The sequence below is a fragment of the Saccopteryx bilineata genome, chromosome 3 (genome assembly GCF_036850765.1).
Source record: "Saccopteryx bilineata isolate mSacBil1 chromosome 3, mSacBil1_pri_phased_curated, whole genome shotgun sequence".
In the NCBI taxonomy this organism is placed as follows: domain Eukaryota; kingdom Metazoa; phylum Chordata; class Mammalia; order Chiroptera; family Emballonuridae; genus Saccopteryx; species Saccopteryx bilineata.
The window spans coordinates 313,540,445-313,555,032 of record NC_089492.1 but is presented as its reverse complement, the minus strand read 5'-3'; the positions used below and the strand labels follow the sequence as shown (position 1 = coordinate 313,555,032).

At 51.3% G+C, this 14,588-nt stretch overlaps 1 protein-coding gene, 1 long non-coding RNA gene and 1 other non-coding gene across 4 annotated transcripts; 1 reads left to right on the top strand and 2 right to left on the bottom strand.

Moving 5' to 3' along the window:
* The first annotated feature begins 4,977 nt into the window (after positions 1 to 4,977).
* Positions 4,978 to 9,980, top strand: FOSB (FosB proto-oncogene, AP-1 transcription factor subunit). Of its 2 annotated transcripts, XM_066271798.1 has the most exons (5): positions 4,978 to 5,644; positions 7,564 to 7,884; positions 8,124 to 8,231; positions 9,240 to 9,395; positions 9,536 to 9,668. In XM_066271798.1, the coding sequence occupies exons 1-5, from the start codon at positions 5,519 to 5,521 to the stop codon at positions 9,536 to 9,538; spliced, it is 714 nt and encodes a 237-aa protein (XP_066127895.1). In that variant the 5' UTR covers positions 4,978 to 5,518; the 3' UTR covers positions 9,539 to 9,668. The 2 variants fall into 2 exon arrangements, with proteins under 2 accessions (XP_066127895.1, XP_066127894.1); XM_066271797.1 differs by having other exon boundaries at positions 9,240 to 9,980.
* On the bottom strand, positions 8,122 to 9,696 carry LOC136332281 (uncharacterized). Its single transcript, XR_010730612.1, has 3 exons — positions 9,605 to 9,696; positions 9,170 to 9,251; positions 8,122 to 8,244 (listed from the first exon to the last, which is right to left on the bottom strand). It is a non-coding gene; the product is annotated as an uncharacterized lncRNA (long non-coding RNA).
* A 4,187-nt stretch (positions 9,981 to 14,167) lies between the features above and the next one.
* On the bottom strand, positions 14,168 to 14,254 carry TRNASTOP-UCA (transfer RNA opal suppressor (anticodon UCA)). The gene has a single exon. It is a non-coding gene; the product is annotated as a tRNA-Sec (tRNA).
* Positions 14,255 to 14,588: the final 334 nt, after the last annotated feature.

The following is a 14,588-nucleotide window of genomic DNA, read 5'->3' as shown; positions in this document are numbered from 1 at the left end:
GGGGGAGGAGGAGGCCCACAAAGGTAAAAGGGCCAGGGGGTTGTGAAATTTATAATATAATGCAATTTCTGTGCTTCTACTTCCAGTGATGTCTCTCAGAGGGTCTATGTTTGGAAAAGTAAAGATGGCTTGTTTTGATAACAAAACAAGCCCATATAATGTGCCAGGCATGTTCCAGGAGCTTTACTGATAGTCACATTACCCTCCCAGCAGCCCCATGAGCTGTCACTATTCTGACCTCATTCCCAGGTGAGGAAACAGGCTCCAGGCATCACTAGTTCAAGTTCACTCAGCCACTAACTAGTGTGGCCAGAATGTAAGCTCAGGCTTCCTTGGTTCTGGGTCTGCCTGTGGAAGGGTAAATGCCCAGTGTCTACACGAGTGTGACCCTCTGCATGTGCCTATATTGATATACATGCTGCGTTCTTATCCCAGCTCTGCCATTCATTCATGTGTAACTCTAGGCAAGTAATTTCAACTCTCTGAGCCTCCCATTTCTTTCCATGTAAAATGATAATTCCTACCTCCTAGGAGTGTGGTGAGGAGTAAATGAGTTAATATAAGCACTCATGAAGAATTAGCCCTTGTTATTGTTCTGTGAAGAACATCCATGTACACCTGTACTGAAGGTGCACCATGTGTGTGTCATGGGTGCTGATAACCATGTGATGATGTGTTTCTGTGTGCAGGTGTGTGTATGTGAAGCTTTTCCTCCATATGGCCATGCATGTTGCTAATTGTGGGTGAGTGTCTGAAGGCCTGAGTGTGACCCTGAGTGTATAACCAGTGGCTGTGTGGATGTGTGGGCCACCTGTTTGGGGTGACGGTCTTTGGGCAGCCAGTCTCGGTATTTATGTGTCTCCTTTATTCTGTGGGAGAGGAGATGAAGGCTAGGACCGGACGGGGGAATGAGGGGTCACTCCCTGTCTGATGCTGGGGCCGAGTCACTGCCTGTTGGTGGTTGGTGTGTCATCTCCTAGTCCCTGTCCCTACTTCCAGACTGGTAGCAGACAGAGGAGGCGTGGGGGAACGAGGTAGAGGGCAGTCTTGAGGCTGGGCTTTTGTCTGGAAACCTCTGTGTTCTCAGGTTACCCCCAGTGTTCCTCAACCTTCCACATCTCCCTATCCCTCCCCATTATAGAGGCAGAGTATCAGACTCTCCTGGGAATCAGGAACTATCCCCTCCTGCTCTACCTCAGATGTGCTGTGTGACCCTGAATCAGACCCTCCTCTTTTATGGGTCTGTGGGATCAACAATTTTTAAGTTATTCTTCCTCTATGCCCATGGCTGGGACAGACTCTGCACTTGAAGGGAAGTGCCAGCATCTCTGTGATTTGTGAAGCAGCTGGTGAGTCCCTTTCCAGTGGGTGCTTAAGAGTTGGACCAGCCCTGGTTGGATGGCTCGGTTGGTTAGAGTAGTCTGGATCCACAAAGGTTGTGGGTTTGATCCAGAGGCGGATTAAGGTCGGTTGAGGCCTTGGGTGCAGAAGAAAATATTAGGCCCCTTAAAAAAAGAGAGAGAAAGCCTGACCAGGAGGTGGCGCAGTGGATAGAGCGTCAAACTGGGATGCGGAAGACCCAGGTTCGAGACCCCAAGGTCGCCAGCTTGAACGTGGGCTCATCTGGTTTGAGCAAAAATTCACCACCTTGGACCCAAGGTCGCTGGCTCAAGCAAGGGGTTGCTTGGTCCACTGAAGACCCATGGTCAAGGCACATGTGAGAGGGTGGTCAATGAACAACTAAGGTGTCACAATGTGCAACGAGAAACTAATGATTGATGCTTCACATCTCTCCGTTCCTGTCGTTCTGTCCCTGTCTAACCCTCACTCTGACTCTCTGTCTCTGTAAAAAAAAAAAAAAAAAAAAAAAAAAGAGAGAGAGAGAGAGAGAGACAGGGAAAATAAAAATACATGTTAATCTTTTTTTTTTTTTTTTTTTTGTATTTTTCTGAAGTTGGAAACAGGGAGGCAGTCAGACAGACTCCCGCATGCACCCGACCGGGATCCACCCGGCACGCCCACCAGGGGGCGATACTCTGCCCCTCTGGGGCATCGCTCTGTTGCGACCAGAGCCACTCTAGCGCCTGAGGCAGAGGCCAAGGAGCCATCCCCAGCGCCCGGCCATCTTTTGCTCCAATGGAGACTCGGCCGCGGGAGGGGAAGAGAGAGACAGAGAGGAAGGAGAGGGGGAGGGGTGGAGAAGCAGATGGGCGCCTCTCCTGTGTGCCCTGGCCAGGAATCGAACCCGGGACTTCCGCACGCCAGGCCGACGCTCTACCACTGAGCCAACCGGCCAGGGCCTAATCATATTTTTAAATAAAAAAAATATTATGTACTATTACTGTTCAAAATTGCACATATGAAACCAAACTTGGTGACATTAGAAAAAAGTGTAGCCTGACCTGTGGTGGCGCAGTGGGATAAAGCGTCGACCTGGAGGTGCTGAGGTCACCGGTTCGAAACCCTGGGCTTGCCTGGTCAAGGCACATATGGGAGTTGATGCTTCCAGCTTCTCCCCCTTCTCTCTCTCTGTCTCTCTTCTCTCTCTCTCTCTGTCTCTCCTCTCTAAAATGAATTAAAAATTAAAAAAAAAAAACCAACTTTAAAAAAAAAGAAAAGAAAAAAGTGTAGCCTGACCAGGCGATGGCGCAGTGGATAGAACGTTGGACTGGGATACGGAGGACCCAGGTTCAAGACCCCGAGGTCTCCAGCTTGAGCGCAGGCTTATCTGGGTTGAGCAAAAAGCTCACCAGCTTGGAACCAAGGTCGCTGGCTCGAGCAAGGGGTTACTCGGTCTGCTGAGGGCCCACAGTCAAGGCACATATGAGAAAGCAATCAATGAACAACTAAGGTAATCGCAACAAAAAACTGATGATTGATGCTTCTCATCTCTCTCCGTTTGTGTCTGTCTGTCCCTATCTATCCCTCTCTCTGACTCTCTCTCTGTCCCTGTAAAAAAAAATAAAGAAAGAAAAGAAAAAAGTGTAAAGTTGGGGTTTTGTGGGGCCCTCCAGAAGTCGGGGCCCAGGGTGTGCGCCCAGTGCACCCAGCGTTAAATCTGCCTCTCGTTTGATCTCACAGTCAGGGTACATACAGGAACAGATCAATGTTTCTGTCTCTTTCTCTCTCTCTCTTCCTATCTCTCTAAAACAATAAGTTTTAAAAAAGAAAGAGTGCCTGCCCTGTGGTGGCGCAGTGGATAAAGCAATGACCTGGAATGCTGAGGTTGCTGGTTTGAAGTCCTGGGCTTGCCCAGTTATGGCACATATGGGAGTTGATGTTTTTCCACCACCACCCATTTCTGTTTCTCTCTCCTCTCTCAAATAAGTAAATCTTTAAAAAAAGAAAAAAAGAAAATAATTGGACCTGTGGCTTCCAAAATACCCAAATAGACTCTCAAAACCCAGTTCTTAATTGGGCAGCCTCAAGTAAGCAACTTTACCCCTCTGAACCTGGGTTATAGTAAGGTACATTGTGAGCAGACAGGGGTGGCTTTACTAGGCTTATAGCTCTGGACAACTGGAAGCTACTATCATCACCATTGTAACTTAAGCAATTCCAACACTCAGGTTTTTTCTGGGAATTTCACTTAACCAAACAGCTCTTAGAAATCAGGAAGAGAATAGTTTGACAATTTTGAGTTTTACTGTCTTTGATGGGAACTTGGGTAAGTCACTTCACCCCTAGAAGGATCATTTTTCTCTTTTATAAAATGAAAAATTCTGACCTGTGGTGGCACAGTGGATAAAACGTCGACCTGAAAATGCTGAGGTCGCCGGTTCGAAACCCTGGGCTTGCCTGGTCAAGGCACATATGGGAGTTGATGCTTCCAGCTCCTCCCCCCTTCTCTCTCTCTTTCTCTCTCTGTCTCTCTCTCGCCTTCTCTCTCTCCTCTCTAAAAATGAATAAATAAAAAAATTAAAAAAAAATAAAATGAAAAATTTCCTCCCTAAATCCTCAAAAGTTCTTTTAAGAATTACAAATATTGTATTAAAAGACATAGTATAGGAGTTGGCACTTAGTTATTGTTAAATACATGACATTGATTATTATTATTAATTTCCTCACACATTCCCCTTACTGTCTATGGATTAATAAAGCGAGAAGTAGAGGTTACCAACACCACCAGCAGGGACGTTTCACCCTGTTTCATCACCCAGCTCCTCCAAATCTTTATACCTCCCAAACTCTGGACTGGGGCCAGTCGTGTTCAAGCCACATTTTTTGGCCAAGCTGGGAAAACTGAAGCCGAAACTCAAAGAGAGAACACATTTCCCAAGTTCACATAGGACAGAAGCTGCGCGGAGCCTCAGGACTCCATCCCACCTCCACTTTCACCTGGAGAATCCTAGCCCCTCCCACCCGGTTCAGAACTCAGTTTCCCTCCTTAGGTTACTACAGCACACTAGCCAGAGTCTCCTTTTGGAATTCTGATTGTCCTCTCGAGTGGGGGCGCTGCACCACTGGGAGAATTGTAAGGGTATGCCAGAGGGATGAGGGACTTGCTAGCTGGGGTCTCCCACGCGGGGGTCCTTCCTCGGACCTTCCCTAGCTACTCTAAGAGCCTATTAATACCAGCTCCCGGGCGGCGCGGTACTGCGCAGGCGCGGGTGGGTTCCGCAAGCGCGCCAGCGAGCAAGGGATTCCCTCTGACGTAATTGCTAGGTTACCAAACAAACACTCAGTCTCGCCGGCCGAGCTCCTTATATGGCTAATTGCGTCACAGGAACTCCAGGGAGGCGGGGCCGGGATCCCCTCCTGCTTACAGCCCCAGAACGCAGCCCCCGAGACCCCCGGGGCCACAAAGGTGACCAGATTGAGCCTAGGGCAGACCTCTTGCCGAGCGGCACGGTGTTCGGTTCAGTAGGGCCGGGAAGTTTACAGAGCTCGGGACGGGTGACGTAAGCAGGGGGGCGGTCCAGGCATATAAATACAGGCTGGCGGCTTTGGGGTTCATTCATGAGACCAAGAGCTACGGCCACCGCAGGGACACGCGGAGCTGAGACTTGGGGAATTTACTGTTGTGGCTTGGGGGGTGTGGAATTCGGTTTATTATATTTTTCCCGGAGAGAAAGTTTTGGGAAGGATTCTTCTAGATAATTCAACATTTTATTTTGGAGGACCCACTTACTTTTTTCGTCCTCTTTATTACCTCCCTACCCCTGTGAGACCCGCCGGACGCGTGGAGGAGACCGCACCTGAGCCGATTCTATACAGTAGGACAGCACTTTCCGTCTCTGGGGGAGCGATCCCCCCAACGACCCGAGTCCTACGGAGCCAGGATTTTCAGGAGGCACAGCGGCATCTTGTGGGAGACTCGGCACCGCAGAGGAATTGCACAGAAACTTTGCCGTTGTTGGAGCGGGACGCTGCCCCCCACCCCGAGTTTCCTCGGACAGCGCATTTGGGGACGCGCTCGGCTCAACCCGGACTCGCACCTTTCTTTCCCCACCCGGCCATAGCCTTGGCTTCCCGGCGACCTCAGCGTGGTCACAGGGCCCCCCCTGTGCCCAGGGAAATGTTTCAGGCTTTCCCCGGAGACTACGACTCCGGCTCCCGGTGCAGCTCTTCACCCTCTGCCGAGTCTCAATATCTGTCTTCAGTGGACTCCTTCGGCAGTCCACCCACCGCCGCCGCCTCCCAGGTAAGTTCTAATGGGTTGGGGTACTGCTTTGTGGGGTTTCATTTTTTAAATCAAGAGTGGAACGAGCAATCTTCCCATCCCAAATAAAAACGCGTCAAAAACCAGGCTCTATGAGAGTAGAGGCTCACAGCACACTTTGCAAACTGCAAAGTCCGGACTTGTAGGCAATAGGGTGTGTGAGTGAAGCGCAGGGAAGTAGGGAACGCAGAGGGGTAGGTAAGCTTCGGGGGTGAGGAGAATGTGCCGTTTAGTGCAACGTGTATGCGGTAGCAGGACTAAGAACTTTCAGCTGGCTCCGGGACTGTCCCTGACTCAAGCCCCCAACATAAGCTAGTGCAGTTAGGCAGGTGGGGGAAATCCCGAGGAAGCTTCCAGCAGCCTCCACCCTTTACCTCCTCCACTGGAGTACCCACTCCGACGCTGGGTAGCTCTCCATCCAGCGGGAAGGTGGGCCTCGAAATCTCGACTGAGCTGCCTCCGCCTCCTGCGCGGAGACGTAACGGGGGACCCGTGCGTAACGGCTGACGCGCTGGAACCCTCCGTCTGACGCGGGGCACGCACGGCGCGCGGCGCCCCCTTCGTCCGCCCCGCCCCTGACGTCCCGGGAGCGTTCTATTTTGGAACGCTGGTGCCACGTTGCTAGGGAGGGGGCAGTCCGGCGTTCTGATTGGTCGCTGCGCCACGGGCTTTAGCCAATCACTTTCTTTTACTATTTGTAGGGCGCAGTCTCCTTCCCAGTCTCTGTCCCAGGAACCCGTGGTTCCTCGGCGCTAGGGTCTTTTTTACGGGCTTCTAGAGGCAGAGCGAAAGGATTTCTGTCGCAACAGGACTAACCCTCCGCAACATTATGGGTCTGCGAGGACCGTGCGGGGATCCGGTCCCTCCGCCCTCATGGGCAGGGAATGTCTGTTTGTGGACCGGGGTTTCTTCGGGAGACATGGTGACCGTCACCCCCTTCTCCAGGCATTCAGACAAACTTCCACTCCTGCTCAGGACGCCCGATCCCTCTGAGGTGTCCAAAGAGAGTACTAGAACCGCTAACTCTAGGAAAAGCTGCCAGGTGGTCTCCAGGAGCCCCGCCCCCTCTGAGTTTCCAGAACGCTGATTGGCCAGAGGGACAGCCCATCCCTCACCACGCCCCTTGGGAGAGTAGTTAACGTTACCAGCAATTCTAGGATTACATTTGGGGAGGTGGGAGATGTGTGCTTCCTGGGCTTGGGGGCTCAGGACCTACACCGTTCACCCTCCACGACAGTCTGAAGGAGCCTGGGTCGTCACTTCCCTACCTGTCCGTTCACTGTATAACCTGTCACTGTCAGCCTCACTCTGGGGAGAGACAATTATTTGAAACGTTGTTCTAAACTCCGAGGCTCATCTCCCAACACCCTTTTCACTGGGACCTCCCGCCCCTGCACGGAGGGTCTCATGGACCCTCCAATCGCTCATCCTCTTGCTCAGAGGGGTGTGTGCATTGTGAGTGTAGAGGAAGGTTTGGCCTAAGGCCTCTCCCTCTCCCTCCCCTTGCCTCTGGGGTGGGGGTGGGGTGTTGTGGCTGTGTGTGTGGCTGTGACTCCGTCCCGGGGGTTCTGTCACCGGGCTGTGTCCAGCTTCCTCCCCACCCCCCACACCTAAGAGTCACCAACTCGGGGTGTGATTCACCACCCGCTGGAACCGTGCAACCTTTCCCCGGGGAAGAAGGAGGAGGTAGAAGCCAGTTGAGCAGAGATCCTCTCATTAACCACTGCGTCACGGTGTAGTGGAAGGGTGGGTGTTGTGGCTTTTTGCCTGTGACACACACATCCACACCCGCTCACCCTGTGCTCACTCACGGGGTTGGTGTGTATATGTGTGCTGGGTGTGTGTGTGTCGGTGTCTCTGTTTGTGTGTCTACGCCTGTGTGTGTATGTGTCACCCTGTAGGAGTGCGCCGGTCTTGGGGAAATGCCCGGTTCCTTCGTGCCCACGGTCACCGCGATCACAACCAGCCAGGACCTCCAGTGGCTTGTGCAACCCACCCTCATCTCTTCCATGGCCCAGTCCCAGGGACAACCACTGGCTTCCCAGCCCCCGGCCGTCGACCCCTATGACATGCCTGGAACCAGTTACTCCACGCCGGGCATAAGTGGCTACAGCAGTGGTGGAGCTAGTGGCAGTGGTGGGCCTTCCACCAGCGGAGCCACCAGTGGACCGGGGCCTTCCCGCCCGGCCCGAGCCCGGCCAAGGAGACCCCGAGAGGAGATGGTGAGTAAGAGACATCAAAACTTCATCTGGTGAGGGGGAGGAAACAAGAGAGGTAGGAACTTTTTCACTATTGGGGTGAGGGGCCACTAAGGCCTCAGTGATGCATAAATCCTATAGTCAGTGAGGACTAGCAGGTCCTTTTCTGACTCATGGGGGTTCTGGAAGAAGAGGAGATTCAGGATGGATGGAGGAGGTGCATCATGTTTCCAAACCTCATGGCTTCTATCTCGCTTACTCAGCTCACCCCGGAGGAGGAGGAGAAGCGAAGGGTTCGCCGGGAAAGAAACAAACTGGCAGCAGCTAAGTGTAGAAACCGTCGGAGGGAGCTGACTGACCGACTCCAGGCGGTGAGGATGGTCCCTGGGGTGGGGTGAGAGTATGCCAAAGAGTGATTCTCTGCCCAAGCTCTGTCAGCCACCCACATGTGCCCTCATTCCAGGCTGAGAACCAGAGGTTCCACATATGGAAGTAGATACAGGTGTGGCCAGATAGAGTTGCCCTGTGCATACACACAGACCCTCACATACTCATGTCAACTTCTGGCCACTCTACCCAGGTTTACGACTATCCCTCCACACACACACACACACACACACACACACACCCCACCACACCACTCTCCTGGCCTTAACTTCTTCCTGAGGTGGCACATGGGGAATCTTTAATAGAGGGGCGCTCCCTTTTGGTCTTGGGCAAGTGATAACCCCTTTTGCTTCAGTTTCTCCATCTTTTCTACTCCTCATCAAATCTCCCAAATGTCTTCCAGCTTTAACATTCTAGAGAGTATGACATGAACTCCTCTTATCCTTTGTCAATTCCTCACCACCCATCCCAGTCACCCATAATTCTTAGACTGTGGGCTGGTGGTGTCCACCAGTGCCTGCTCCCCTTTTACGTCCTTCCTCGGTCTGAGTTTCCCACCTTAGGCTTGCAGTATGACCTGCTGCTTCTAGAGGAACTCAGGGAAATTCCTTACTTTCCTAAACCACCTGTTCTCTTCTCTGGGAGACAGGGCGATAGGTAACAGAGGTGGCATTAAAAACGTATAACAATTGTTTATTCATTCAACAAACCTCTGAGTGCCTCCTACAACCAGACTTACTTGTGCGCCTGGCCATTTCCCAACCATCCACTGGGCAGATGGGGAAACTGGGACTCCTAAAAGGCAAGACCCTAGCTCCAAGTTCCCTAGCACATCAGGACTCCACCTCAGGGGTACTTTCCCACTCAGTCAAAAGCTGCCTCTGCGGCAAATATGGGGAGATGGTTCTAGCCTCAGACCGACCTTGTCCAGTTGCTCATGGTCTTTTTCTCCTTCCTCCATCTTCTCCATGACCTGGTCACCGGGGACTCAGGAGACAGATCAGCTGGAGGAAGAAAAAGCAGAGCTGGAGTCGGAGATCGCTGAACTCCAAAAGGAGAAAGAGCGTCTGGAGTTTGTGCTGGTAGCCCACAAACCGGGCTGCAAGATCCCCTACGAAGAGGGGCCGGGGCCCGGCCCGCTGGCGGAGGTGAGAGATTTGCCGGGGTCAGCATCCGCTAAGGAAGATGGTTTCAGCTGGCTCCTGCCGCCCCCGCCACCACCGCCCCTGCCCTTCCAGACCAGCCAAGACGCACCCCCCAACCTGACAGCTTCTCTCTTTACACACAGTGAAGTTCAAGTCCTCGGTGACCCCTTCCCCGTTGTTAACCCTTCGTACACTTCTTCGTTTGTCCTCACCTGCCCGGAGGTCTCCGCGTTCGCCAGCGCCCATCGCACCAGCGGCAGCGACCAGCCTTCCGACCCCCTGAACTCGCCCTCCCTTCTTGCTCTGTGAACTCTTTAGACACAAAACAAACAAACACACAAGGGAGAGAAATTTGGAAGAGGAGGAGGAGGAGAGAGAGGGGACGAGACTAAGCGGGTGTGTGGCTTCCGGCCTCTCCTGCCTGAATCCGCAACCTCTGCCATGGGACAGGAGGACCACCATGTGTTTTGTGCTGCCTCTTGTTTCTGTGGACACGCGCGAGGCCAGAAGGCTGGTGACTTTAGAAGCAGGGAGTGGGGAGGGGTTGGACACCCTCAGCTGCCTGTTGGTCCTCTCACTTCAATCCGATCTCGGGATAAGTGTGTGTGTGTGGGGGGGGGGGGGGGTGAGGCCCATCTGTGGGCCAGAGGGGAAGGGGGGCTGGCAGTGGGCGGTGGGTGGGGTGGGCTGGAGTCCTCTCCAGAGAGGCCCAACAAGGAAGTGCCACAGAACCACCCACCCATGTCTCCCACACCCACCCTTCAGGGAGGTGATTAGGCTGATTCTCCCTGCTCCCCCAACCTGAGCTTATTTATCCAACATTTTAATGTGATTAGGCCCTCCTCTGAATTGAGCCCCCTTTAGAGGGAAGCTGATGTCCGCCTATGATAATCTCCTTCCCCCCACCCAGACTTAGTCTGAAATGTGAACCTCCCTCTCTGACTGTCCATCCACTTCCTCTCAGCAAAACCAGCTCTGATGGAATTTCTCACCTTCTAAAGGTCTCCCACATTCAGCCCCAGCCGTTCTGTCTGATTACAGTATTATTCCAAGCCGCACCCCACTTCAACCTCCCTCCCTGGCCTTCCTTGTTGGGCCTCTCTGATTCAGGCAGCAGGGGGCGCTGTGATGCCTGTCCTGCTGGAGTGTTTATACTGTGAAATGAGTTGGCCGATTGAGGGGGGAAGAATGGGAGCCTGCTGGGACAGAATCCTTCTGGAGGGGTTGTGCAACCCCCACTCCCCAAAGCCTTTCCTTGGTTTCTCTCCCCACCCCTGCCTCCTTCCCCCCCCTCAACAGTGAGTCAGACTCAAGGGGGAGACAGATTCGAGGAGAGTGTGATGGTTACCCATCCGTGTGGCCTCCTCAGGACCCCAGCCCCCAGACCTGGCCTTTTTCTTTAAGGCCTGTCACCCTACCCCGGCCTAGGACGCCAATTTCTCTCTCCTCTTGGCACCTCCATATCCTTTCTTGAAAGGGAGATCGCCAGGGAGCCCGATATTGTTCCGGAGAAGATTTAAAGGCTGAGGCTTTGGCCTCCAACCTCCAATATTTTTGGACTGGTGAGCTCCATGGGGCTGAGCTCCCGTGATCCCAGCTTCCTCCCCCCATCTCCCCCAGTCCCAAGTCTTGGTCCCAGGTCCTCCACCTGACCTTTTCTTGTGCTTCACCTCATGAGAATTTTATTGTGAGGCAAAATGGTATTTTTAAAATCGGGTAGGCCAGGCCACCCTTGTGCTGCATGGAAAACATTCCACGTGTCCCCGTCCCACGCCTCCTGCCCCGAACCCAGACCCTTCCCATAGCTATTTATCCCTTTCCTGGTTTCTGAAAGGCACTTATATCTATTATGTATAAATAAATATATTATATATGGGTGTATGCGTGTGTGCGCGTGAGTGTGTGAGCGCTTCTGCAACCTTGGCCTAGGCCCCTTTGGCCCCCAAAGCCATGCCCTTGAATTGGAAACACTGCTTCCAGAAACTTGGAGGCAGCCTGTCTCTCTCCAGCTGTCTCTCTCTGCCTGTATCTAGCTGTGTCTTTTCTGATTGTTTCTGCCCCTCTGGTTGTTTCTGGCAGTCTCTGACTGTCTCTTTCCGGAGTACCTCTCCCCCTTTGTCTTTTCTCTGCCTGTACTTCTCTGACAATTTCCATTTGTCTTTTTTCTGACTGTTCCTCATTATCCAGCTGCCTTCGTTGGGGACATGAGATTTTAGTTTTGTGAGTAAGTCTGAGGGATCATAGACTTTTTACAATTTGTATCTTTGAGAATTTTGGGTGCAAGTGTGAGATGTGAGTAGGGCCTGCCCCTGCTGACCATGAGTTATTGAATCCCCCACCCCATTCTGTATTTGTGATTCTCTTTTTTGTATTTTGTACCTGACCCCAGGGGGCTGGGACTGGCTGGCACTGGACCACTACCCTCCCCCCATGGTTCTGCACTGTCGCCAATAAAAAGCTCTTAAAAATGCATCCACTAAGCCTCAGGATCTATTTTCTCCTGACACTCATCACTTGCCTTCCTTTCAACATGAGAGAGTGAAGTTAGATTGCTGTGGGGACTACACACACACACACACACACACACACACACACGCCAGAACTCCTACTAGTGAATCAGCCTACAGCAGGATGGAGGGAGGTTAGATAGTCAGGAGAACTTCCCTACACAAAGGTTGTGTCTCCTGCTAGAAAAAATAAGGAGACAAAATATTAGCTGTGAGGTGTGTGGTTCTGAAATGCTAAAGCACCAGGAAGGTTTCCCTGTGAGGAAGGAACTTTTGTTGGAACCTGTATGTTCTGGGAGTGGTCTGAACAAAATTTGGACAGGTAGAGCAGCTTGAAGTGTACATCCTGATTTCTTGATGAACACTTAATTCAGCCTTTGGAAGTCAAACCACAAATATATGGATCATGAAAAATATAAAGATGAGTTTTCTTTTGTTTTTTTACATGACTACTTCTGGGTTATGAACATACTGGGGTCAACCCAAGATTGCCTCAACCAGAAATATTGTCACTTTGTCAAAGGACACACTGAGCCATCCCCATTACAAAGTCCAAGCCCTCACTTACTGGCATTAGCAGCAAGCACCCTGGGGATGGAAGCAATGGTCCAGAGGTCATTTGCATGGCTAGTGACTTAGATGAACAAACAGGGAAAGTTGTCATGGGAGAATCACTTAATTAATTAATTAAAAAATTTTGCTAAGCACTTACTGTGTACTCAGCCTTGTGCAAGGCAGTGTTGGGGACACTGCAGGGACTAAAACAGTCCTAAACTATTCCTTCCTAAGGTTCACAGTCCAGTGGCGGACACAGGGATGATCCAAAGTGGACAGGATTGGGAGAGTGCATGGGGCTGGGGGCGCCTAGCAGGTACATCTAACCTAATCTGGGAGTCAAGAAAGACTTCTTGGAGAAGGGGACAGCTAAGCTGAGTCCTAGAGGATAAACAGGGAATATAGAAAGTAATAGAAAAAGATGGGGGCTGATGAAGCAGAGAGTGCAAAGAGCTGGAGAGAGGGCTTGATACTTTGCCGGAGTTAGAGGTTCCCGGTGGCTGTGACAAAAGGTGTAGAGAGCTTAGCAGGGATCACACTGCAGTCATCAATTCCAGACAAAACGTTTAGATCTTCCTTTGAGGACACTGGGGAACCATGGCAGGTTTGGGGCACAAGAGGGGCAGGAACAGGCTTGTGCTTTAGGGAGACTCCTGTAGCGTTCAGGTTGAGGGTAGCTGCTAAAGAAAGCAGGAAGCCAGGGAGGATGCTAAGGCGGGAACACTGGGGTGTGAGGGTGTCTTGGAACAGGGCCAGGGCTGTGGGAGAGAGAGGAGGTGAAGGATCTAAAAGTCATGTAGGAGGCAGAACAGACAGGACTTGGTGATTCGCTGGCTGGGGAAAGACAGCACAGGAAAGTGGTAAATAGCATGAACCAGGAGTCTGACAGCCTGTGGCTGAAGGTCCACCAAGCTGGGTGACCTTGGACAAGAAATTTCATCTTTCTGAACATCAGTTTCTTCAGTTGTGAGGAGTCGGTGAACTCGTGTATGCCAGCGCTGAGAGCAGAGTGAAGGTGCAATTATCCCCATCCCCATCGCCATTATCGGGATCACCCTGACTCCAACCTAGAATATTTTCCCCGCGGCTGGGTAATCCCCTCTCTTTCTTCAGATGTCTGCTCAAATGTTACCCTGACACCCCACCTGAACCCAGGTCTCATTATTAGATAGCTTCATATGCTTTGTACTTTCCTTTCCCGGTAGTCACCACCTTTCTAATTGTTAATCAAATATGTAATTAATGACTGTTTAATGTATGTGTACTCTGCTGGACTGGGAGCACCATGAAGCCAGGACCGGGATCGTGCTCACCACTGTGTTCCCAGCACTGCCAGGGCAGGGCCGGGCATGGAGCAAATACTTGTTGAATGAGTGAACTAATTAATGAACAAATGAATACCTATTTGACTGGTTAATAAAGTGCATATGTGATTAAATACATGAGTGAGCACAAATAACGGAGTGGGTGAGTTAGTGAAAGGGAAAAATTCAATATAACCATCAAATTAAATACCGTAGAACTGAGAGGATAGATGGGGTTTTCTTCACCATTTGGAGTTAGTAGTTTATATTTCGCGGAAAAGATGTAGCCATGGGAAGAAATCTGCGTGGTCTCCTATAAATTGTATTGCAGAGGACTGCAGCGACCTCTGTAGGCGCTGGCGTCAAATACGCATTCTGAAGTCCAGGGTAGAGAAAAAAAAAGCACTGTCGCCCGAAAGGTGGAATTGAACCACTCTGTCGCTAGACAGCTACAGGTTTGAAGCCTGCACCCCAGACCACTGAGGATCATCCGGGCAAGGTAGGCCCTCCCTACGCAACTATATAAAGGCCAATAATTATAACTTATAAGGGTTATGGTTACATAGTTTGGAAGGTTGTGGATGTTTATTTCAATATATAAAGATTCTTACGAGAAAGTTACTATGGTATATGACCTTCCAAAATATTGTTTTTACCTCACGTGGTAGAATCATCTTCATTTTGGAAACCGTTTATTTGCATAGCGCCGCGCATTCTGGGAAACGGTTCTTGAGGCTCTGGGCCACTTACCTGTAGCTATTAAAGAGCCAGCGCCCCTTTTTTCAAGTAAGGAATCAGTTTTTTAAGAGAAGAGACTCATAACTCGGCTT